At 32.9% G+C, this 24,956-nt stretch overlaps 2 protein-coding genes and 2 pseudogenes across 2 annotated transcripts; 1 reads left to right on the top strand and 3 right to left on the bottom strand.

Moving 5' to 3' along the window:
• Positions 1 to 5,181: 5,181 nt before the first annotated feature.
• Positions 5,182 to 5,941, bottom strand: LOC125813004 (uncharacterized; annotated as a pseudogene).
• Positions 5,942 to 6,065: 124 nt separating this feature from the next.
• On the bottom strand, positions 6,066 to 6,925 carry LOC125813029 (uncharacterized; annotated as a pseudogene).
• Positions 6,926 to 12,043: 5,118 nt separating this feature from the next.
• On the top strand, positions 12,044 to 14,852 carry LOC125813001 (60S ribosomal protein L10-like). Its single transcript, XM_049492491.1, has 4 exons — positions 12,044 to 12,102; positions 13,514 to 14,015; positions 14,449 to 14,530; positions 14,619 to 14,852. Exons 1-4 carry the CDS (start codon positions 12,093 to 12,095, stop codon positions 14,685 to 14,687), a joined length of 663 nt encoding a protein of 220 aa, XP_049348448.1. The 5' UTR covers positions 12,044 to 12,092; the 3' UTR covers positions 14,688 to 14,852.
• A 4,649-nt stretch (positions 14,853 to 19,501) lies between these two features.
• LOC125812998 (putative B3 domain-containing protein At5g58280) lies at positions 19,502 to 24,564 on the bottom strand. The gene is made up of 8 exons (XM_049492488.1): positions 24,489 to 24,564; positions 22,826 to 23,005; positions 22,236 to 22,313; positions 22,047 to 22,142; positions 21,401 to 21,459; positions 21,166 to 21,325; positions 20,547 to 20,753; positions 19,502 to 19,885 (listed from the first exon to the last, which is right to left on the bottom strand). The coding sequence occupies exons 2-8, from the start codon at positions 22,898 to 22,900 to the stop codon at positions 19,688 to 19,690; spliced, it is 873 nt and encodes a 290-aa protein (XP_049348445.1). The 5' UTR covers positions 22,901 to 23,005; positions 24,489 to 24,564; the 3' UTR covers positions 19,502 to 19,687.
• Positions 24,565 to 24,956: the final 392 nt, after the last annotated feature.

Here is a 24,956-nt window from a genome sequence, read left to right as displayed (position 1 = left end):
ATAGGGCTACGACATATCCGAAGTTCAAAATAAAAACCCTTCTGAATTGGCGGAAATTGATTTTTGAAGTTTGCTATCAAATCTGTCTTCTTTTTTTATAGCTCTATGCAGTCCCACCAAAACGTCTCTATCTTGCTGTAGGAGATTCCGAATGACGAGTGACTTGTTTCTATGGAAACTAGACATCAAAGTCTACAACATATCCAAAAATAAAGGTAAAACTCTTCATGAATTGACGAGAATTAATCTTTGAAGTTGGTCTTCAATTCTGTCATTATTGTTTTGCAGATTGTGGAGTCTCACCAAAACGTTTGCATCTTGGTGTATGAGAGACTTGATTCGATAGAAAATAGACTCTTAAGTCTACAACCTATCCAAAAATCAAAGTTAAAGTTCTTATGAATTCACCAAAATTGATATTTTTAAAGTTAGCGATCCAATAATTGACTTTGGACAACATCCATGAGTTCACATCTTTGCATTTTCGCCGAAGGGCCGCATATTGATTGAGAATTTTGTCATCATCTACATGGAGAAAGAACAAGAATCTCTTAAGTCAATACAACCATATTCATCATGGCGAGCGCGAGAGCATATGCCACAATTTTTACCATGCCGATTTGAAGCTTCGTGCAATTGGCACCGTGAGACACATCACTTTTCCTTCTTCTTTTTTGTAGGTTTACGATGGACTGAAGACAACCTCAATATCACACCATAAAAATGAGGGATAATACATAATTGATGAGGAATCACTTGATGCATCTTCATTTGTAGTTGCGATTTTGACAACGAATCATACATGGTGCAATATTTTAGCGATTGTGGCATTGATGAAGACGAACCACTTTGTGATCTTCTTTTGCAATTGTGCCGTTGACGATGAACTACACTTGATGCATTTGCTTTTGTAGTTGCAGCTTTAGTAATGAACCACACTTAGTGCATATTCTTCTTCAATCGCACCTTTGATGACGAACCACACATGATGCATCTTCCTTTTCAATTGCGACTTTGACAACCAACCATATTTACTGCATCTTCTTTTGCAGTTATGACTTTGATAACGAATCACAGATGATGCATCTTCTTTTGTAGTTGTGAATTTGATGACGAACCACACTTGGCCCATCTTCTTTTGTATTTCCGGCTTTAATGACGAACGACATTAGTACATCTTTTTCTACAGTTGCGACTTTGATGACAGACCACACGTGGTGCATCTTCTTTTAGAGTCGCGGCTTTGATGACAAACCACACATGAAACTTTTTTTTTTTTTGCAGTTACAGCGTGATGATGAACCACACTTGATGCATCAGTTTTTTGCAGTTGCAGCTTTAGCGATGAACCACACTTAGTGCATCGTTTTCTACAATTGTTGCTTTGGTAAGAACAACACTTAGTGTATCTTCCTCTAAATTGAAGCTTAGTGATGAATCACACTTTGTACCTCTTCCTCTATAGTTATGGCTTTGGAGAGAAAGAGATTTTGTCGCAGTTTGTCCTAGTTTTGGAGAGGAACTACTCGTCACATTATCAACTTATTATCAAACTTCAAAATATGCCCCCATGTCAAAGATATAGGCTCACTTATGGCTGCATCGATCCATAAAAACATTTGAAGCAATGATGTTTGATGAAGAGGTGATGCGAACTTGATAAAGACATCCAAGAGGAGTTGACAAACCACTTCTTGATGTTTGATTCTTTTTTTTTTCTACTTAGACCTTTTGTATGGGATAATATGTCCATTTTTCATCCCTTTTTTATGATGTGTAAAAAAACTCTTGCAATTTTGAAGAAATAAAATGTATTTACTTTACACTTTCACGCAAAACATGTGAGTTTTTTTTTTCTAATTTTTTCTAGTCCACTTATTTCAAGGTTTTCACCTATTGAATTTTTTTGAACCATATAGATTTAAATTCATGAGGGCCAAAAGTAACAATTTGAAGCTTTTCTTGACTTGAAGACTTGGCTCCCATTTGAGAAGCATCATGATTTGAAAACATAGCTTAAATTTGAAGAGCTTCGAAACTTGAGACTTAGCACGAATTTGATGAGCTTCATGACATGCATTTTAGATCCGTGTGACGAGAAGCATTTTGACTTGAAGATTTTGCTCGAATTTGATGAACTTTATGACATGCATTTTTGGCTCATGCATCGAGGAGCATTTTGATTTGAAGATTTTGATCGAATTTGACGAGCTTTGAGACTTGAAGATTCTGCTCCAAGAAGAATTTACAGATACAAACAAAGCAGGATCATCCAATGTTAATGAATTAGTTGTTGAAGAAGTTTTAATGTGTCCAGCACCTCTTCAAATGGTACATGATGACCAGCCAAACATTAATCCAGAAAGAAGCATGGTGTTACATCCTTTGTTAGCTGTGGACAAGCATACACCATTACCAATTCATAGGAAAAGGCGTCCAGGCCCATTCAACACATTGCCTTATGTGACATCATTCGGTTCAGAGTCTGGTACAATAAAATTTACTATTTACATAGTAATAGATATATATCAATAAAGGTTAAGTCTTATAAAGATTATTTATGTCTTTATACATTTCAGGTAGTTCATCAAGGTTCCATTTCTCATTTGATTTGAAACATCCATTTGTTGCAATGTCTGATTTGGAGTGTACAACTTTGTATATTCATTTCTGGAAATGGTTAAATGAAGGGTTGTTTGTTAGACACAACACAAAGTAAATCATTTAGTAATTATTAAATATACAGATTTAATTTTATATGTGTATATTTGTATAAATTTGTCTTTTTATTGTTATTTTGTTAGGAATGGCAAAGAAGAGCGATACAAAAAGAACAAGTCTGTCTTACAAATGTGGTTTCATTTTGGAATTGTCACAGTCCAAAACAAGAACTGGTTCTATAGTCTTGCATACAAAAATCAATTGCTTGATGACTCGGTAAGCTTTGCATTATTTATTTCATTATACAGTTGACATGTTCTGTATAAATGAACTTTTTATATAATATTAATTGTGTTTTATATTTTTACTGTTTCTCTATAGATTTTTTGTGTTGATTCATGCATAACAACTTTTACTGTTTTGATAAAACTGAGTTTGTGTGTTTGTGGGTTATTGGACTGTATAATCATTATTTTTACATTGTCTTATTGTTGTGTTGATTCATGTCTTATACTGGTTGCTTATAAAATTGTGGTTGTATAAATGTATAATGTTCCCTTAAACATACACATTTGCTCACACTTATATAATTTATATCTTCTTATTTTTACAGCACGTAGATGTCATTTTGTATTACATACGCAAAAGAGCCAAGTACTCTGACATCAATGCATTCAATTTTATCACTGTCGATTGCAATTTCAGTAATTTGATTACCAATGTCTGGGATGCTTATTATAATTTTGAAAGTAATATTAACAAGGAAAGTACAGAAGAGTCGATTATTGAGTATATTAATGGATACAGAATGCATGTTGTTAGACCTTGGCATACATTTGATAACATCTTCATTCCTGTTAACGTCAAGGAGATCTTTATTGCATTTTGATCGTTGTGTCTATTAATGATAGATCTATACAGATCTATGATTCTCTTAGGGGTGGTGCACTACACGATTCGTCAGTTGAGAATGAGATCAAGAAATATGCACAACTTATTCCCATGTATTTATCTAAGTCTGATTTTTATGGGAAGAAAGACATTGACATATCTTCACACCCAAAGTACAAGTCCTACTCTGAATGTGACTTTTTTGAAATGATTTATGTCAATGATATATCACAACAAGATGCAGGAAGACTGTAAGTTTTATTATGGTTATTTTTATTCAAATAGTTATTGTTAATTTTATACTGACCATAAAATTGGATGTGTTTTATTTTTAGCGATTGTGGACTATATGTTGCTACTTATGCAAACCATATCAGTAATGGAAATGGGGTTTCAAATTCCTTCGATTCAGAGTTCACACGTATTCAATATGCTTCTTTATTGTGGAACTATATATGGGGTACAAAAGATCCAAGCCGATGCCACTCCTGACAATGAGGCACCAGAAAGGCCAATTAGGATTCATAGGGATTGCGATAGTAGTGAAAAGATCACAATTAATTAGAATGGTACTAAATTTCTGATTTTTTTTTTTGAATATGCAAATGACATGCATAACAACCTTTACTGTTTTGACTTCAAGTTTTGAACTTTCAATTTTTTGATTGTAATATACTCATTTGATCGATTAAGTCTTTTACTTACTTGTTTTTGTTAATTTCATTATATATGCAGTTTAACACTTTAATAATTATACAAACTAAATTATACAATGTATATTTATACATTAACTGTATAAATCTATGTGTATCTTTTATGTTGTGTAATATGTATACACTTATTGCTATGTCAAGTAAAAAAAGGAAAGATAAAACTTACATTTATACATATCACAATGATAAACTGAAGTTTGTTTTTAGGTCATTGGACCATATAATCATGTTTTATATTGAGTGTATAAATATACATTTGTTAGGATTATACAATTGTTCATAAAGTTTAATTATACAAATCAACTTATACAATATTTATTTATACACTAACAATATAAATCTTAGAGTACATTTATGTTGAATATATACATCTACATTGTTAGGCTTATAGGATGTTCAGAAAGTATAAGTATACAAACCACTTAACTAACAACATATATTTACAGATTAACTGTATAAATGTTGAAAGTTTATACAATCTTTAATTCCCTTAATTCATTATGAATATACATTTTCTGTTCAAAAAGGGAAAAACAATATAACTAATACAAATAGAATACAATGTTCAATAGCCAGCTTATACAAATATAATAAAATGTTCAATTTAACTTATACATATAAAATTTCTGTATATGATGTACAATATATACGCCAACGCTAATTCATATTATATACAAGAGCATGAATACAAAATGAAGATAAAAAAGATCACAAATAATAGGACATAACAATTTTATTCCATCATCAACATTCCAACTCGTACAGTTTAAACACAGAACCAGTTTAGAATAACATTCAAGTATCTATAAAATCGAATTTTACACTCAAATATAATCGAAACACAGAACCAGTTTAGAATAACATTCAAGTATCTATAAAATCGAATTTTACACTCAAATATAATTGAAAGAGCTTATTAAACTTTTTGAGGTCTATTTCTACATGAACGCCTATTGTGACCTGCAACTCCACATGTGCTACACGTATGCTTCCCTTTGAGACCAATCAATTCACGTTTTGTTTTTGAACGGGGTTTATTTTTTTGCCTTCCTGGAGGTCTTTTGAATTTTGGAGGCCGGACTTCATCATACATTATGTATTCAGGTATCACCCATTCTGCTACATCAGGCAATGGATAAATTGGTATCTCATAAATCTTCAAAACCGTCTATGGTTTATACAAATCTGAGCAATATCCATCAGCCACTAGACTTTTCCGCTTTAGTACAGCCCAAGCATGTTCACATGGTATTTCTTCATATTGAAACTTTCCACAACTGCATGTTTTATTCTTTAACCATACCACAAAACTCCTACCATCATCAGTCACATTGTATATATATTCAGTTGATGGCACAACCTGTTTCATACAAATAGATTTATTTATATGTACAAGTCTATGCAATTGTATATATATTCTATCTGTGTGCATAACTGATTAATTAACACTATATATACATAAAACATACCCCCATTCGTGTGCTCATTGCTTCATTTTCGATCAGTATCTTCTGAAATTTTCCAATCAACGGAGTAAATATGCAGGCTGCCTCGTGTTTGTTGTCATGATTCCATCTCCCAAACATCAGTCTAACCTCTTCTAGAAAATTAAAAATTGGCAATTCACGTGCAGACACTAATGCAGAATTTATACTCTCTGCAATGTGAGACGTCATAGCCCATCCCCGATGAGTTTCTGCATGACACATTGGCCACTTATCATATCCAACTAGCTCTAAATACTCTTTGACACCTACATCAACCTTTTCTACTGTATCCATCAACCTATCAAACTCAACTTTACTGCAAGTCTTTGCCATAGTATAAAACACAAGACTTAGCTCATTTGATGTCTTCCTAAATTTCTTCTCTACATTACACCACAAGTGCCACATACAAGCATAATGTGGCACGTTTTTATACACTTTATTGACTGCCTTTATGATGCTCTCATTTCTATCGGAGACTACACACATATTACTCCTTTCCCCATAAGCCTCCCTTAGTTGTACAAAAAATCAAGACCAAGCTACGTCATTTTTCGAATCAATGATACCATAGGCCAGTGGGAAAATATGTCCTACATTTTTTTTTACATACAAATTAACATAAAATCAAAAATATACATTCAAAAACACAATGAAACATACCTGCTCCGTCCATTGTGCTTGCAGCCACAAATGTTCCATTATACGGTCCTCTTGGGTGACTTCCATCAACAACTATGACAGGCCTGCAATGATCAAAGCCTTGTATACAATTATTCAATGCAACAAAAAGATACAAGAACTCATTTTTTCTGTTTTCTTTAGACGTATATGCGAGCCTAGATATGTAATATTCATCATATACAAGTATGCTGGAAGTTTGCTGTAAGATGCAGTTGTGGTGCCCCTCAATGAAATCAGAGCATTTTCTTTAGCCCTCCAAGCCAATGAGTAATTTACATCAACTCTCAAATATATCTTTACATCACTCAGAATATCAGAAGGTGTATATTTTCTCTTGTGATCAACAAGCTTAGGCTTAACGATCCCACCAATAAGCTTGTTTGTTACATGTTTTTGTGAATACACTTTATCCTTCAAAGGACAAGTATGATCTGTATTAAATGCTCGAATCCTAAATATTCCAGACTTGTTGATATTTGATGCTTTCATCAACCACTCACATTCATCAGAAATACATTCCAGCGTATAACTACATCAGCAAATACAACACAACATATCAATATACAAATAACTAAAACACCATATACACTAATGTATTTGTTGTATAAACTAGTTACCTGATTGCATTTGACCTCACAGTTCTATATTGAAGTTTATTTTCAATTGCATAATTTTTCATCACAGATTTCAAAGTGGCTTTGTTCTTATACACTTGGTCAATCTCCACGTACTTATTACAAGGATCTGAAATGACTCCATCGCAGCTCCCTGACCCCAAGACACAAAGCGACTCTAACAATTCACCAATTGACAGCTGCATAGTCTCAAAATCAGCAATACCATCATTACAAATTGATGTAACCATATCATTCTCATGATTTGAACTTTCACACAGTTCAGTGATATTGCTACTATTATCCATTTTGCTTATACAAATTGGATACTTGTTGAAGTCATCTGCAGCCTTTTTAAGCATGATATACACTCTAACACCCATGTCGTTGTGAATCAACATTGGCGTTTTGCTTTTTTTAACCTTATACTCAATTTTCAGCTTAATCACATTTGTATCAACACCGAGTTGCATTGCAATAACATTATATAACTCCTTATACGATGAACTTTCTTTAAAAATCACCCCCTCAATTGTATAATCAACGTAACAATTGTCATTGTCCCATCTACCGGAATGCATAACCAAAATAGCTAACGAAGCCATTTTCAAAATTTCTGTATAAAAAAAAAGTTATATATACATTTATACTATTAAGAATTTCAACAACAAACATAACGTATATTTATACAAATTCTAGCAACTTCAGTTATTCACATATATACATATTCCAATTACATACTCATAGAAACATTTATATACACATTCTACATATACATTTATATATAAACAATTATATACACAAATTATAACTTTATACACAATTATACAATTTCATACAAGTGCAGTGTTATTGTTACTTTCACAGAGTACAAATTTTTGCATTTGTATAACAGTCATATATCCAAAATTATGATGAAGATGCACTGTATAAAACATACACAATAGTTTCTTATATGTATTATACATATCTTACTGAATCATATCTGAAAACCTATACGTAGAAACTCTAAGCAAATATACAAATTCGAACACAAATATTACTGTGAAATGAGCAAATCTCATATCACAAATTCAAAATAATCAACAAGTTCATCCAAAAAATTTCCAGATCACAAATTTTTCTAGATTACAAATTAACTATACAAATGATAAGTGTTAAACTCTATTTCGAACAAAATATACACCTCTCAATATACATTCAACTTAAATTGATGATAGTTAAAAAGGAAATCTAATTTTGAATACATGTTGAACACCATCTTCGACCTAAAAAAGCAAAATCAGAGTATGTTTTCTTCATGAAATTACCTCCTATTGCTATCTCTACAGTCCAATGATCTCGATTGTTTGTGTAGTACCGTCAATTGCTTGATCAATTTTCTGAATTGAGTTACAATGGAGTTCTTACTATTGAAGAAGATGAAGAAGGAAGGGAATTCGAATGGAACAGAACGTGCGTGACTTCAGTGATTTTTTTCCTTTTTTTTCTAACCGAAATTAACGCCCTTTTCTTTTTTAAACTATCAAAATGTATATAAAAAAAAATGACAAGCGAATATACAGAAAGACAAGTCCATAGCAAACTTTAATTTTGCTACGGACTGTAATTTTACAAAGTTTGTTATAGCATACAATTAGCAATTTTTATTGGGTAAAAAACTTAAGTATACAATTTAAGTACCTTAATTACTACTATATAACAATATATATATTTTCACTTATATAGCAATAGTTTTTTTACAAAACTAGAATTTATATATATATATTTTATTTATTTTTTATTTATTTATTTATTTTTATATATAAAAAAAAAGAAACGTAGAATGAGTCACCCACCAAATCACATATCCCTTAATTTTCTCCAATTCTTTTACCTTCCCTGATTTACTCAGATTTGTTAAATATTCTCTCCCAGGAAGAGAGATTTCTAACAAAAATAAAACTCTCTGACTACTTTGATCGACAATTCAAAATGGATACCAACAATTTTTCAATTTTAATACAACACAACAGGCGATGGGATTCATCATGTATGTGAATAAAAAATGATTGAATTGGTATTTTTTACGTTGCTAATATTTTTATTTTTCACACCGTCGATGTTTAATGTTTTCGATAATTATTCGTTTGTTTATATTGTACGTCATTGTGGTGTATCATAAAATTTATATGATTTGATTATTAGCATGGTGCATCTAGTAATCTTTTAGGTTTAATAGCATGGGACTCATCACATACGTTTTTTGGTATAAATTTAGTTTTTTTTTGTTATATTATTAGGTTTAAGTAATATTTTTTTCTACGAGTGATATTTTTTGGTGGTATAGTAAATCAACTTTGGTGGTTATTAAACAGCCGATTCATTGAATATTTTTTGGTATAACTTTATGTTTAATTGATTACCACACCAAGATAAGTTATTGTGAGTATAAAAACACCTAATTCAAAATTTTCTTATTATTTGTGATCTTGTTAAATTGGTATGTTTAATTGATTGCCACACCAGTTGGTTTCTTATCAATATGGTGTTATTGTTAATAATTATACCTTATACAAATACCAACTTCAAGTTAAAATTCGGGTACATGTATTGGTGTATCTAAATTGAGAAATTCTTTTGGTATGTGATCAGATGTAATTGGTATGGTGTATGTCTTATTTTGGTGTCTTATACAAAGACCAACTTCAACTAATATTCTGTTGGTGAATTTGTTTGTCTGACTAGTGTGATATCGAATTCTATACCTTAATTCTCAATTACATATGGTATTACTAATTTGGTGTAAATTATTTGGTGTAATTGATATTGTGAATAATGTTTTGGTGTGTGATTTGGTGAGTGAAATGGTAAGTGAAATTGTGGTGTCTGATTTGATAAGTTTTTTGATGTCTAATTTTGTAAGTTTTTTGGTGTCTGATGTGGTAAGTTTTTTGCTATGTGATTTGGTAAGTTTTGTTGTAAATATTATTGTACATCAAATTGGTGTATTAATTTGTCTGAATTTGTATATAACATGTTTAAGAAATATTGAGTTGCATATTTTGGTGTAGTTGATAGTGTAAATTATGACTTGGTATATGAAAAGTAAGTGATTTTGTAAGTGATAGTTACCAATTGTGGTGCGTGATTTGGTGAAAATATATTTTCAGACAACTAAATCAGTTCTTGTAAGTCATTTCCAGCATGCCTATCTGTAAATATAATGGTACATTTATTGGTGTATTAATTTGCCTAATTTGATTTATCTAACATGTTTAAAATTTTTGGTATGACAACTACTTATTGGTGTAAGGCATCGCAAAAGTGTTATGTAGTTTTGTTTTTGGTGAAAATGTTGGTCTGGCAACTACTTAAAAACAACACCCCTTTGTATACCATTAATTACCATACTAACTACCAAATTGTGTTATCAGTTATGTAGTTTTATTTTTGGTGAAAATGTTGGTCTGATAACTACTTAAAAACAACACCCGTTTGTATATTATTAATTACCATACTAACTATCAAACTGTGTAATTTAATTTATGTACGAAATGCATTCTGCTAATTTGTTAAGTTGATTGATAATTTGTAATTTTATACAGGTAATTACGTGGATTATGATATCGAAGGAGTGATGTATGATGCAAACACCAAATACGAAAGCTTTATTAATACTATATCTCCCCAATTGGGCGTGGACACGATCATATTTTATTTAGAACTCAAATACGTCGTGAGTGGTCCATCTCCACCAATAAAGATTCATAATGATATGGGTGTCCAAGTTTATTTAGATCAAAAGAGATTCAATTCTGATTTCATTTCAAGATATCCCTCATGTGTAACATGTGTTGATAAAGCTATGAGTTGAATCTTGTTGATTGATGAGGAATTGATGAAAATAAATTCATTTTTTTCTTTACCTATTTTACAATCATCTCTTCCGCCTTTTTTTTTACCAGAGTTTGAGTAAATGCGTTCAACTCAAACGAAGGTCTAGAACTTATGATGGGGGGGGGGGGCTATCCATCTAAAACAATATAATAAACTAAGAAGTTGAAGATGAAGAACAGCAAGGAGTTAACAATGGTGCAAGAATTATAAAACTCAACAATGGAGAAACAGAGAAAAGAAGGAAGATGAGAGAAGGAAGAGTTCTAGAAAGCGTGACTAACCAGAGAAGGAGAAATATTGAAAAGAATAAAAAAAAATTACTTTTTACCTTACCTAAATTGTGTCATATAAGGTATAAAATAAAAATAAATATTATATTAAAAATAAGTAACTTGTAAAAATAAGAAATAATTATGGAAATACAAAAAGTTTTTACTTTGGGCAGATTGCATAAAAAATAAAAATAAAAACAAATATTTATTAAAGGCAGTAACGTGTGGAATTAAAAAAGTATCCATAAATGTAGGCACGAATTTCTATAAGGAGGGAGAGAGAAAATTTGGAAACTGAATAATTAACTTAAATTGGAAAATTAATTAAATTGTTAAGTTTGTAATTTTGAAACTATATTTGTAATTAAATATAAGTATAGGTATATACGGTTAATTAAAAACTTAAGTTGTATTTTATAGTAATTTTTCCTTTTTTATTTGCTATATGTAAAATTTTCTCAAAAAAGTATGTGGTTAACGGGTCAAGTTTAGGTTTGAATGCAATTGGCCCACCGACCTTCTACTGACGCATGCCAAGACGTAAGCCCATATAAGGAATTGAAGCTGTTTGTCTACAGATTTGCAATAACTAGGATAAACGAGACAAGTTAATGCATTATAAGTCAGCTTATTCAACGGATTAGAGGGTTGCATATCAAAATCCAACCTTGAATTTTGTGGGCTTGACCAATTCAAATACTAGGTTTGAATGTGGTTAACGGGTCAAGTGCAATCGGCCCACCGACCTTCTACTGATGCATGCCAAGACGTAAGCCCATATAAGGCGGCCCAATCAATTCATTCACCTATTAAAGAACGTTAAATTAGGGTTTTCTTATAATTTCGTCTTTCTCAAGCCGCCGCCGAACAATTCCACACACAGAATTAGCGATGGGGCGAAGTAAGTTTATTTTCTCCCAATTTTACGTTAATTACTCATATCTTTTCGGTTTTAGCTTATTACTGTTCTTAATTTTTCTAAAAAAACTTGTTAAGATCTAGCTGTTTGTTCATGGCTTCTGTGTTGTTTTACCAATTTTTGCTGAAATGATACATCTGATTTGTGGCCTTTTGCCTTGTGTGATTCGGTACGTAAGTAGATGTAGAGAACTCTGTTTATTGTTAAGACTAGTTATTGCTGAGCGATTCCAAAGGCTGCAAATGGAGGAGAATGGATATTAGGATTTTTTTATATAAAAAAGGTTGTGGGAGAGTATCACAACGTGCGGAGTGGAACTCTGACCAATTAAGTTGTTGAAAGTTCAGGTAGGTAGTCAACTAGCTGAATTACTAAGATTCCCCAATATTAGTATTCATATAGAGATTAATTCAGTAGTTGAAGGTTCAGCTAGTCAACAAGCTGAATTAATAAGATTCCTCAATACTAGTATTCATATAGAGATTAAAGATATTAAGAGTACCTAGTTGAAGTATTTGAGTATATAAGTAATGGAGTTTTATGATGTTGCTACATGAGTTCCTGTCTTTTGAGACCAATCACTCGACTCTCTAGTCCTACAAGTGATAAAATTCGGTAGTTTATTCAAGATTATAAAATATGTGGGAGTTGCATGTCGTTTCTACAATTCGTGTCTTTTGATACCAATCACTTTATCTCTGGTTCTACGTGTGATATAATTGGTTGCTTAAAGATGGAATTTTTGCCCTTCAGTTTTATGATGTTGCTACAGATGTATCTTTTTAGGCCAATTATTGATCTCTGGTCCTAGAAATGATAAATTGGTAGTAAGATAGAAAATTTGCCCTCTTTTCCTCACTGTTTCTTGCAAAACGAACCCTTTTCTGCAACCACACTGAAAAACAGCTGAAGTATCCACCTTGTGGAGGATAAATGCGAAAGAGAACAGTTTGCCATACTGTTTTTTTATGAAAAAGATTTTTTATTTTATTTTATTTTTTTGTGAATATTTTGATGAATCTATGTAAATGGTGAAGTTGATGATAAAAATATATCTGAAATATGCACCAAATTTTGCTGTGTATGAACAGAAACAAGTATGACAAGGTTCACCCCCCCCCCCCCCCCATTTATTGTTCTTTGTTAGTGATAGCACATTCAAGTTATTCTGCAGTACATAGTAGATATAACTTTCTTTATGGATGAGGAGGCTTTTCACTAACTTGCAGATTTATGCTATGGCAATTATTTATATAGCTAGCTTTATTCCTTATTTGCTCTTAACTATAATATGATGCTGCAATTAATTGACCCTTAATTGTGATACTTGTATCTGTGTTCAGTATTGACATCACAAAAGCTTGTCCCTAACTGGGTTGAAATATTTTCTCAGGACCTGCAAGGTGTTACCGCCAGATTAAGAACAAGCCTTACCCAAAATCACGGTTTTGCCGTGGTGTCCCAGATCCAAAGATCAGGATCTACGATGTGGGTATGAAGAGAAAGGGAGTTGATGAATTTCCTTTCTGTGTGCACTTGGTAAGTTGGGAGAAGGAGAATGTTTCAAGTGAGGCACTTGAAGCTGCTCGTATTGCTTGCAACAAGTACATGACCAAGTCTGCTGGAAAGGATGCTTTCCACCTCAGGGTTAGGGTTCACCCATTCCATGTTTTGCGAATTAACAAGATGTTGTCATGTGCTGGGGCTGATAGGCTCCAAACTGGTATGAGAGGAGCTTTTGGTAAGCCGCAGGGAGTCTGTGCCCGTGTTGCTATTGGTCAGGTTTTGCTCTCAGTTCGCTGCAAAGATGGCAATGCTAACCATGCTCAAGAGGCTCTTCGCCGTGCTAAGTTTAAGTTCCCTGGCCGACAAAAGATCATTGTCAGCAGAAAGTGGTATGACTTTTATCTCACTAGTCACCTTTAATTTTAATGTCTCTGTGTTGGTTTTGAGGACTAGATAATTTCCCATACTAAATTATGTTTGGTTATGAAGGATTGGCTTGTCATTGTGCTATTCCTTTGTTATGACAATTATACATTTCTGTAGGTTAATGGTTTTAATAGTCATTGAGTTGGTTTAGGGAGATACATTCTCAACCCATATCACATGTTAGCTATACATTCTCAACTCATATCACATAGTAGCTCAATGTCAGTTATTTGTGTCCCCTGGATCATCGTTTGGTCTCTTTTTCTAATATCGTTAAAGGGGAGTAATCTCTGGGGGATCTCCGTTCTTCCAAAAACTTGTAAAGTGCCTAGAACAGGATCTGTTCTATGGGCTTGTACCACTGCATCTCTGTAATGTGCTTGCTTTAATTGCCAGGGGGTTCACTAAGTTCAGCCGTACTGATTATTTGAAGTACAAATCTGAGAATCGTATTGTCCCAGACGGTGTCAACGCCAAGGTTTGTTCCATAAATAGTCTATTAATATTACAAGCTGCATTATGATAGAATTGTATATCAAATCTTAGTGCTTCTTATGTTTTTGCAGCTTCTTGGCTGCCATGGACGACTTGCTGCACGTCAACCTGGAAGAGCTTTTCTAGAAGCTGCAAACTGAAGTTGCAGAATTTACGAATCTGAACCTTTAGTTTTCTACTTCCGCTGAATGAAATTTTGTGTCCTAGTTTTGAACCATTACATAAGTTGTTTTACCGCTCTGAATGTTTTACCTTTTCAAAATATAATGATCGACTTTTATTTAAATGATGAGTTTTAATTTTCATTTGCTGTCCTTAGGCGTTCTGCTTCGTTTCTTACCCATGCGAGCTGCATCTTAATTTGTTCCATCATTGGGTTTGATTAATGAAATACTGCAGCATACAAAATTTTCCCGACTGTTTTTGGACGGTATCGGTTTCTGTATGGTACAATAGTGTCTGCAAATGAGTTACTGCTATCTTGATTGATCAATATAAATAATGAGGCAGTTAGTGACTCATTATTATACAACTAGCCAAGCTCATCTGTGCTGAAAAAACTTGACAACTTACCTAATATGATGAAAAGCTATGCATAGCAGCAATCTATTGAGCAATGGTAGTATTATCTTGAATGGTTCCCTGTGAGGAACCGAACTATTTCACTCACATACAATGGGGTTTTGAATGTTAGAAGCCCGGTCAAGAAGTTCTATTAAAGGTAAGGGTGGCAACGGAACCGGGAGGTTCCGGTTCCGGTTCCGGTCCGTTACCGGTTCCGTCTCGGTTCCGGATAGTGCCGGTTATATCCGGACTTGTTCCGGTCCGGGAGGGGTAACGGGACGGAAACCGGGATTTACCGGTTAGTCCCGGTTCCGGTCCGGTTCGGAACTTTTTTTTTTTTTTTTTTTTTTTAAATCTGAAAATTTGAAAAATAGCCGTTGAGAGCCGTTGGGCAACGGGTTTTGGGCCCCACCAACGGCTCTTTCACCCCATAACCCCCCATTTACACCTCCCTATCCCCCAAACTTTTTTTAATACCCCAAACTTCCTAAAACTACATTTTCAACCTTTTTTTTTAACTATAAATACCCCTAATCTTTCATTCTTTTCACTCACAAAAATATCTTATAATCTCTCTACTCTCTACTCTCTAAATTCTCTTATTCTCGACTTCTCGTTAAAATTACGAATTTAATCTTTGGAAATTGGAGCTTCAAAATTCAACTTTCAATTTTCGCCTTCCGTTCATACACGTCTACTTTTTTAAGTAGACGTTTGGTACATTCGTTCCAACTCACTTTTCATTTAGTTATTTATTTGTTTACATTTAATTATTTATTTTGTGAGTAATTAATCTCTAGTCTCTACTTATTTAGTTGTTTATTTGTTTAAAACTTTGCTAATCATTTTCGTATTATATATAATTTGCTCACTTTTTATATTTTGAATATGGATTTTGGAAAAAACATTATTGAAAAGGGTAAAACAACCATAGTTAATTCGTTCACTAATTTATCTAGCTCAAAATCCAAGAAAAATAAAAAAACCGGTAGTACTTCTCAATCTAAAACTAAAAAAACTTCTCAATTAAGAATAAATACGGATGATTATACGCATGTTGATGAAACTGTTTTTAATATTGATAGTAATAGTGGATTAGATCCTTATCATGAACATTTACAAAGAAGATTTGGTAATTTTGAAGAGGAATTACCTGAAGATGATGAACATGATGTTAATGATTATGTTGATAGTTTTGATAATAATGTTGATGAATATGATGATGATGAAACTGAGCCACCGTCGGCTACTAGTCCCCCTCCCAATCCATCTTCCCCGGCTCCCGCTCCCTTTCGTTGTCCTGCTCCCATTCCCCCCGTGCATCCTAGGACTAAGGTAGAACGCGCTAAAAAATCAGTTGTGTGGCAATTTATGACTCAGAATGAAGATAAAACACAAGCTATTTGTAATAAATGTAAACATAGAATGAATCATAAAACTGTAGGAAAACAGGGTGGGACGGGACATTTGAGTAATCATTTAATGTCATGTTGTAAAAATGAATTTTTGCATGCTAAAGCTGTAGCCGAAGCTAAAAAAAATGGTACCACCCTTCTTGAAAATGTAGGAGTAGATGGCTCTAATATGGTCCAAACACAATTAAATCCTTCTAATGTTTCTGGTTCTAGTATACAACGGTCATATAGTAGAGAAAAAGATTTTGAAGAATTAGCTAAAATGATTGTTGTTATGGGTTTGCCATTTAGTTTTGCTGAAAATCCCGGTTTTATTCATTATATTCAAATTGTGTATAATTCACATTTTAAAGGTTTTACTAGAAATACAATTAAAAAGGCTATCTTTGATTATCAAGCTCAACATTTTCAATAACTTCGTTGTTTATTTTATTATAACAATTGTAAAATAGCTATTACTTCTGATATGGGCCGTAGTGTAAATGGTAATGATTATTTCACAATTACTGCGCATTGGATTGATGAAAATTGGACTTTGCAAAAAAGAATTTTAGGTTATAAATGTTGTGAAATGCATAAAACTGGTAGTTATATAGCTCAAACAATTATAGATGTTTTGCAAAACTATGGAATTTGTGATAAAATAAGTAGTGTCACATTAGATAATGCTTCTAATAATAGTAATGCTGTTGAAATACTAAAACCGTCTCTTTGCCCTATTTATATTGATGGTTTTCATATTAGGTGTGCTGCACACATATATAATTTGATTGTTAGAGATGGTATAGTAATATATGATGATGGTTGCACAAAAGTTGAAACTGCATGTCATTTTATTTTTAAATGTCAAGTTAAGTCTATACGTAGAGATTTTGAAAATCGTTGTCGTGAATTTAATCTTCCACCTAGAAAAATTCCAAAATCAGTGTGTACTAGATGGAATTCTTTATTTGAAATGCTTGAAGTTGCTTATGAATATAGGAAACCTTTACAAATGGTTTGGAATGCTCATAATTCAAATATGACATATAGACTTGATGATAATGATTGGAATGACATAAAAGAACTTATAGAATTCTTAAAAGTTTTTTATTTAACTACAAAAAAAATATCTGCACTTTATTATCCAACAATTTGCTCTGTTTTACCTAATATTTGTGCTATTTCTACTAAATTTTATAAATTCAAAAATAAACCAAGATTTGAACAATCTGTTAAGAAAATGATTGAAAAATTTTAAAAATATTTTATTCCTATTCCTCAAATTTATTTAACTGCTTATTTGTTAAACCCACATTACAAAGATGAAGGTGCATCATGAATGGTTGATAAAATATATTTTAATTTGGGTATTGATAGTGAAGATGATGAAACACCTAGTTGTCAAGATGTTAAAGATAGTATAAAAATTGAAGCTAGAAAACTGTACGACTTGTATAATTCTAATATAAGGAATGTAGTACATAACGAAGAGCCTCAAAGTTCTAGGAGTAGATATAATAATGAAGATGATATTGATGATATGATAGATTGTATTATTGAACTTTCTCATAATGATAGAAATGATTTTGATGCATATATTAATCAAAATACAGAACCTACTACTATTGATCTTCTAGAATGGTGGAGTAATCGCGGCAAAGGATTTCCAAAACTACAACCGGTTGCTCGAGATGTGTTAGCTATTCAAGCATCTTCAGTAGCTTCGGAAAGCGCTTTTAGTGCAGCAAGATTTCAAATTGGAGAGCATAGATATTCATTAGCAGCAGATAGATTGGAGATATCCGTACTATTTAGAGATTGGATTAATGGCGAGAGAAGGAGTTATGGTCGTCCACCTCTACCGACCAAATTTGAAAATGACGTTGATGAAATAATGCTAGATTTTAGTGATGACGGCATTGATGCAATGGAAGAACTAGCTAATCAACCAATTCCAGAGCATGTTACTAGAGAAATGTTAAATGATTTAAAAAAAGATTTCCTTGGTAGCATGAACTATTAAATTTAAATGTCTATTAGTATGAGTATAATAATTCGAGGTCTAATTCAAACAGAACCCTTCCTAGAAGATGGCTGTGTAGATTAGATTTTTTAATACTCTACTAATATTTTGTAACTCAACTTGTACTATTTAATTAATATTAATAAAAGTATAGGCTATTCGCCTTAATTTTTTATTATTATTGTCTTCAAAAGTTCAAATTTAACTTTTAAAGTGTGAAATTTAAACTTTTATAGTTTTAAAGTTTAAAATTTTCAAACTTTTAAAGTGTGAAATTTAAACTTTTATAGTTTTAAAGTTTGAATTTAAATTTTCAAACTTTTAAAATTTAAACTTTAAAGTGTGAAATTTAAATTTTTATAGTTTTAAAGTTTATAATTCAAATTTAAATTTTCAAACTTTTAAAGAGTAAAATTTAAACTTTTATAGTTTTAAAGTTTGAATTTAAATTTTCAAAGTTTTAAATTGTGAAATTTAAACTTTTATACTTTTAAAAGTTTGAAAGTTTGTATTTAAAACTTTAAAAGTATAAATTTTTAAGTGTAATATTCCTAATTTTTTAATTTTAATAAAAAAATATAATTTATAACGGTTGGACCCGGTTTCCGGTCCGGTCCGGTCCGGGACGGGTACAGGTATTTTTTTCCGGAATTACCGGTTCCGGTCCGTCCCGGTTCCGGTCCGTCCTGGTTCCGTGGTGCCCGGTTCCGTTCCGGTTCCGGAATGTCCCGGTCCGGTAGTTCCGTTACCGGTTCCGTTGCCACCCTTAATTAAAGGTCGGTAACCGAAATGCCAATGATTCTTAGTAGTATTTGAAGGACACATTTAGAAAGAAGCACTCATCATGGCAACTTGAAGATCCTTGATATAACATCTTTGAAGATTTCCAAATAAAAAGAACGAATATGCTCTTCCAAAAGTAACAAGCTAAGTTGCTTAAGAGCATTGTTAAGCAAAGTAAAAATGGAGCAACAGAGCTGCAGTTGCATTTCTTCAACTGTCAAGAGTTTCCAAGGCAAGTAGCCTAATTAGCTATTGGCAAATGAGATTTACTACCAAATATTTTAACATGTCTTGCAAAATTTTCAGTAAACTATGATATGCTTACCCACAACAAAGGGTTTAATTTCTCACATGCCTACAGAATGATGCTTCTTTACTTTCTTCTACTACTGCGTCTCGTGGCTGAAGCCACTACTACAGAGACTTCTTCTTTAGCTATTGTTGGAACTTCTGATTTGTTCTTTCTGTTCTTTGTTTCACTCTTTGGTGTTTCTTCAGCTTCACTCTCTCCTTTTTCAGCACCGGATTTATCCACTTCACTTGAACATTGGGATGCTCGAACAATGTAGACCTATGAACATTATAAAACTAATAAGAACACTTGAATTAACAACAACAACATACCTAGTGATATCCGACAAGTGGGGGCTGAGAAGGGTAGAGTATACCCCAGAACTTACCCCTATCTCGTAGAGATAGAGAGATTGTTCCCAATTTAAGAATACTTGAAATAAGTACCTCAAATCACTTAGAAGAATACCACCACTATTAGGGGTGTTTGGTGTGAGGGATAAGAATCTATAGTCCTGGGATAAAATTTTGGTGTCTTGTTTGGTATTATATCATAGTGATGGGATAAGTTATCCCATATACAGGGTGGGATAAGTTATCCCAAGATAACTAATTCCAGAATAATTAATCCTTGGATACTGGTTCCCAACCAAACGACCCCTTATAGCATTAAACAGTATTATATGGAACAACACTACCATATCAAATTGAGCATTTGTTATTTAAGGACTGAAAATGTGTCATCGATTTAAAATGGTTTAAAAGATTAATTTCAGTTAAGAAAAAGAAGAACGATTGAGGGAACGGGTAGTCTGGACTGGCGAAGAAGGAATTGAAGCTGTTTGTCTACAGATTTGCAATAACTAGGATAAACGAGACAAGTTAATGCATTATAAGTCAGCTTATTCAACGGATTAGAGGGTTGCATATCAAAATCCAACCTTGAATTTTGTGGGCTCGACCAATTCAAATACTAGAGCATCCCCATCATCCAGCTTATGATCAAGTGCAAATGCTCTCCATCCTCCACTTAGTCCAGTTCTTTTGCCGATAAAGAGAGCTTCATACTCTATACCTTCTTCATCCACTAGCAGAACATCTACAGTAGATTTGGGAAGATGGTCTTGACAAAATCTAGTAGGAAGTCCCTGATATCATTGCAAGACAGGCCATAATGAGTGTAGCATAAAAAGAGTTTTTTTTTTGTTCGCATAGTATATAACAAACACAAGCTCAGCTGACAAGTAAGCACTCTAACATTGACAGTGCACATCTAGACACCACATTTGGTCTCAACTGACAACTAAACACTCCAACTCGTCCACATTGTGTCTTGTGGACGCCCGATGCTGATGTGACACACAAATTTTGGAGGTAATAGATCATTTTGTAAGTTGGAGCGTTCAGTTGACATAGTGGAGATGAGTTGAGGTGTCAAGATGTGCATACTCAAAATTAGACTATTTACTTGCCATTTGAGGCCAAGTTTGAGTGTTTGTTTGTGTATTGCTTCTTTCATTCTTCCCTTAACTCTAGTAGCTGAAGCCAATGGCAACTTACCAACCAGAAACAACTGTATACATGGGATCGAACCATAGTCTTGATAAAAAATGGATTATCCGACTGCAGATTACTATGGAGCTTTTCTGCACACTTTAAAGCTTGTACTTTCTCTTCATACGAAGCAACTTTCACTTCTTCCAATGGTCTCGCTAGATAACTGCCAGTCCAAAGCAATTATTCCAGAGTTCGGACAGAAGAAAATGGTATCAAAATTCAAATTAAACCATCTCACCTTGCCCATGAAGAGCTAAATTTTGATCTCTTCCGTAAAGATGGAAGCTCTATATCAATCTGAGGTGATAATTGATAAGTAACTAAGTGAAGAAATAAACAACTGATAACCAGAGGAAAAAACTTACAAACAGTGGACATACCAAGAGATTTCACCAAAAATATTTATCAAGATTATCTATGAAGAGTTGTTTGCATCATGGAGTGCATTATAAACTCTGTGATGATTATAGAATACTTAGTTTTCTCTAGATCTTATATTCTTCCTGCTTGTTAATTAGTAAGGTCAGCCTAGCCCCTTGCTTGTACTCTTCTCTTTGAGGTTTGCTTTTATTTTATTGATATATAAAAAAATAAACTAGCCCTAGGCACCTCGCCTAGCGGATTCAATTAAAGAAAAAAAAGGAGAGTAATAAACTTTGATCTCTAGCTACAACAAACTATACTATGAGACATCAGAGGTTTTCAATTAATATTAGTCTTGATGCTCCTTTCAGATTCACCAAAGTGTTAAAAAAAGGATATGAATATACCATAATAAAACCTATGTAGATTTCATAATGATTCTCTTTATTCTGAAGCATGTGTCATTCATGATGTGGTGTCCAGTATGTACTATGTACTGAAAGAAAAGCATGAAGTCTTACTTCATCACGGTATGTTGGAACAGGATTCCTTGCCCGTGCAGACCTTCTTGGCTCCGACATGTAAACATCTTTTGCTTTTTGTCTAACTCGGCGTAGCTATGCATGATAAGAAAACAATATCAGTTCATGCATGCTTACATAAGAACCGCAGTATTTCTTTATAGGAATGAAATGATCATAACATGTCACCTCGGTTTTATAGTCGGACTTCTTCTCCGACTTTGAAATATCAGAAAGGTTTTTAGAAATATTCAAAATCCCCAGATCCTTCAAAAAAGAAGGGAACATAATAAGAGATAGAGAAAGCAATCTTACAATTCCTACAAAATGTCATTGGCAGGTTATTACTTCATTGTGAACTCTGTAACATATTTCTTTTACTACAATTAGAGGCCTGGTTATGTTTTATACAACCAAAAGGTAGAGTTTATTCATACATACAACTTTTCTCCAAAAGTTTTTTCATAATAAGTATCCATATATACAACTTTCCTCCATAATTGTTTTCAAAAACTTAAAAAGTACCAAATCCAAATGCCACCTAATGTTAGTACTAATAGATTGTTCACATGCAAGCCTTCAATCACTTAATTTCTCTTTCAAAGAAGCATCCAAAAGCTATGTTGTTCGGCTCTTCAAAAATGTCGATTGGTGCATGTTGGATCCTCCAAAAGTAGTGCATTTTTAGAAGATCCAACACGGATGCAACAACAATTTTGTTGAGTCTAAAAGTACCAGCAAAAGAACTAAAAGATACTGTGCCTTAACGAAGTTACTACCTCAAATCGTTTCTTATTGTCCAGAACCCTTTGCCTACGGACCTCCTCGTAACTGTTGGTTTTGTCATTTGCCATTGACTACAATACTAAAAAGACCTCCTTGATCAGGAAAAGGAAAGGGTGTTTATTGTAATGCACTTCAGAGCTAAAATGTGAAGCAAACACCAAATGTTCTTTCACCTGCAAATCATATTTAGTAGGTCACATGCTAATTGCATTGAGATAACCAGTCATAGGAAAACAGTTGTCGCCAATTTGAAGATAAGTTAGTCTAATGTTTAGAACTTCTACTATTTACAAATACCACAACAACATACCCAGGGTAATCCCATAAGTGGGGTTTGGGAGGGTCGAGTGTATGCAAACCTTGCCCTATCTCGTAGAGATATAGTGGTCGTTTCCAATAGAAAAACAGGAAGGTCAAATATCTGTCGATTTTTTATCTGCGACATCTCAAGAATACATTCAAACTTTTCTCCAAGAATGTTCTACATTGATAACACCCTTAAACTACCAACACATTCCTAAACTAATGGCTTTGCAGTGTGGTACTATATAAATTCCCAAAGATTGAGTAATCTTGAGCTCTAGTTTAACATAAAATCCACGTACCTCCATAATTGATAAAAATGAAGCATCTAACTACAACTAATCCTCAGCTACAAACTAATTGGGATCGGCTATATGAATCTTGTTCCATTTGAACACATTTCATTCCATTACTCAAAATTTTTGTTTCAAGACGAATAATAGTCTTCTAACACAAAAGTTCTGTAGGTCATATCAGAAAGCAACAAAATCACGAATGGATCATACCGAAAAGTTTAAATGACTTCTTTATTACCAAATGGTCAAAATAAAACAAGAGAAGAACTCAAATAACCCTGCAGTTTTCATCAACAAATGCTGCAAAAACAAACACCAAATAGAACTACAAGTTAATAACAGTCATTTCCTCTATAGACCACTCTTGTACTCCACATGAAGAAACCAATCGATCAATTATGCCTCAATTCCAAAATAGTTGGGGTTTGAATGCATCATAATTCATAAGTGACTATTAGTATTATTTTAGATATCAACTCTTTCATTCTAACTTTCCCCGTGACATGTTTAAAACTACATAATTAAAGAAACATTTCGGTGCATTATACACATTTTTAGTTTAAAAACCACAAAATTCAAAAGTTATATTTATGTCTTAAAACTCCACTTCAAGTCAAAACCAGACAAACAAATTGAAACGAAGGGAGTAGCAATCAACATTCCCTACATAAAAGTACCAATCAAAGTCTTTCAACTTTAAAAGACCAATAATGTAATACCAGTACGAAGAAAAAACCTAGTAGCAATCCATAAAAGTACCAATCTTTCGAACAAGAAATCCAATGCCCTCATCAAAGTTTGCAACTTTCCCAAGATTAGATTAAAGATTTAAGTTATAGATACTCATCAGATTACTAAATTAATACTTAAATCAAAAGATTTACCTATAATTACCTCAAAAAATTATTAACAGTACAATGATAAAGTCAGGAGAAAAAATGGCAATTAAAGAACACCAAAAAAAAATAGTACATAAAACAAGAAAAAAAAAACAGAGAACAAAATAGTCAAAACCCAAATGATAAAAATGAAATTTTGAGAGCAAAAAAAATCAAACCTGAGGTGAAAATGCAGGTAGAAGAGAAAGAGAGGATGAAATTTGAGAGCTTTTTTTGAAATTTGAAAGGTAGAGAGGGAAAACAGTATATGCGCCTCTACAGCTTTGGGTTTTGTGCACACGCAAAAAAGGGTTTATTGATACCATATGGGGTGTTTGGTACGCGGAATAAATTATCCTCGGATTATAGTGGCGAGATTATAACTTTTGGATTATGTATCTCATGTGGGAGATGAGATGAAATAATTCCAAGCCAGATGAAATAAGTTGAAATATCCCGTATTTGATGACAGTAATTTTTTTTGGATAAATTTATAATGTCAGTCAAATGTATAAATTTTATCATAAGCTTAATATTTCACTTTATCTTGCATAACGATCCCTTAATGTCATGTATTAGTCAAACTATAGTTTGTTCCAATTGAAAACAATAATAGTCGAACCTCATGTATGTTCCAATATTCCCAT

The sequence above is a fragment of the Solanum verrucosum genome, unplaced genomic scaffold, assembly GCF_900185275.1.
Source record: "Solanum verrucosum unplaced genomic scaffold, falcon-dt-bn FXZP01000144.1, whole genome shotgun sequence".
Classification (NCBI taxonomy): Eukaryota; Viridiplantae; Streptophyta; class Magnoliopsida; order Solanales; family Solanaceae; genus Solanum; species Solanum verrucosum.
This window is presented reverse-complemented; position numbering and strand designations above follow the sequence as displayed.

Bases quoted from the DNA above. Each gene is read 5' to 3' on its own strand.
- LOC125813001 (XM_049492491.1), top strand. The intron at 14,016-14,448 runs GTATGACTTTTA...TTTAATTGCCAG, and splicing joins ATCATTGTCAGCAGAAAGTG to GGGGTTCACTAAGTTCAGCC. The intron at 14,531-14,618 runs GTTTGTTCCATA...ATGTTTTTGCAG, and splicing joins CAGACGGTGTCAACGCCAAG to CTTCTTGGCTGCCATGGACG.
- LOC125812998 (XM_049492488.1), bottom strand. From the start codon at position 22,900: ATGGCAAATGACAAAACCAACAGTTACGAGGAGGTCCGTAGGCAAAGG. The intron at 21,460-22,046 runs GTAAGACTTCAT...TTATCACCTCAG, and splicing joins TTCCAACATACCGTGATGAA to ATTGATATAGAGCTTCCATC. The intron at 21,326-21,400 runs GTGAGATGGTTT...TTGGACTGGCAG, and splicing joins TTTAGCTCTTCATGGGCAAG to TTATCTAGCGAGACCATTGG.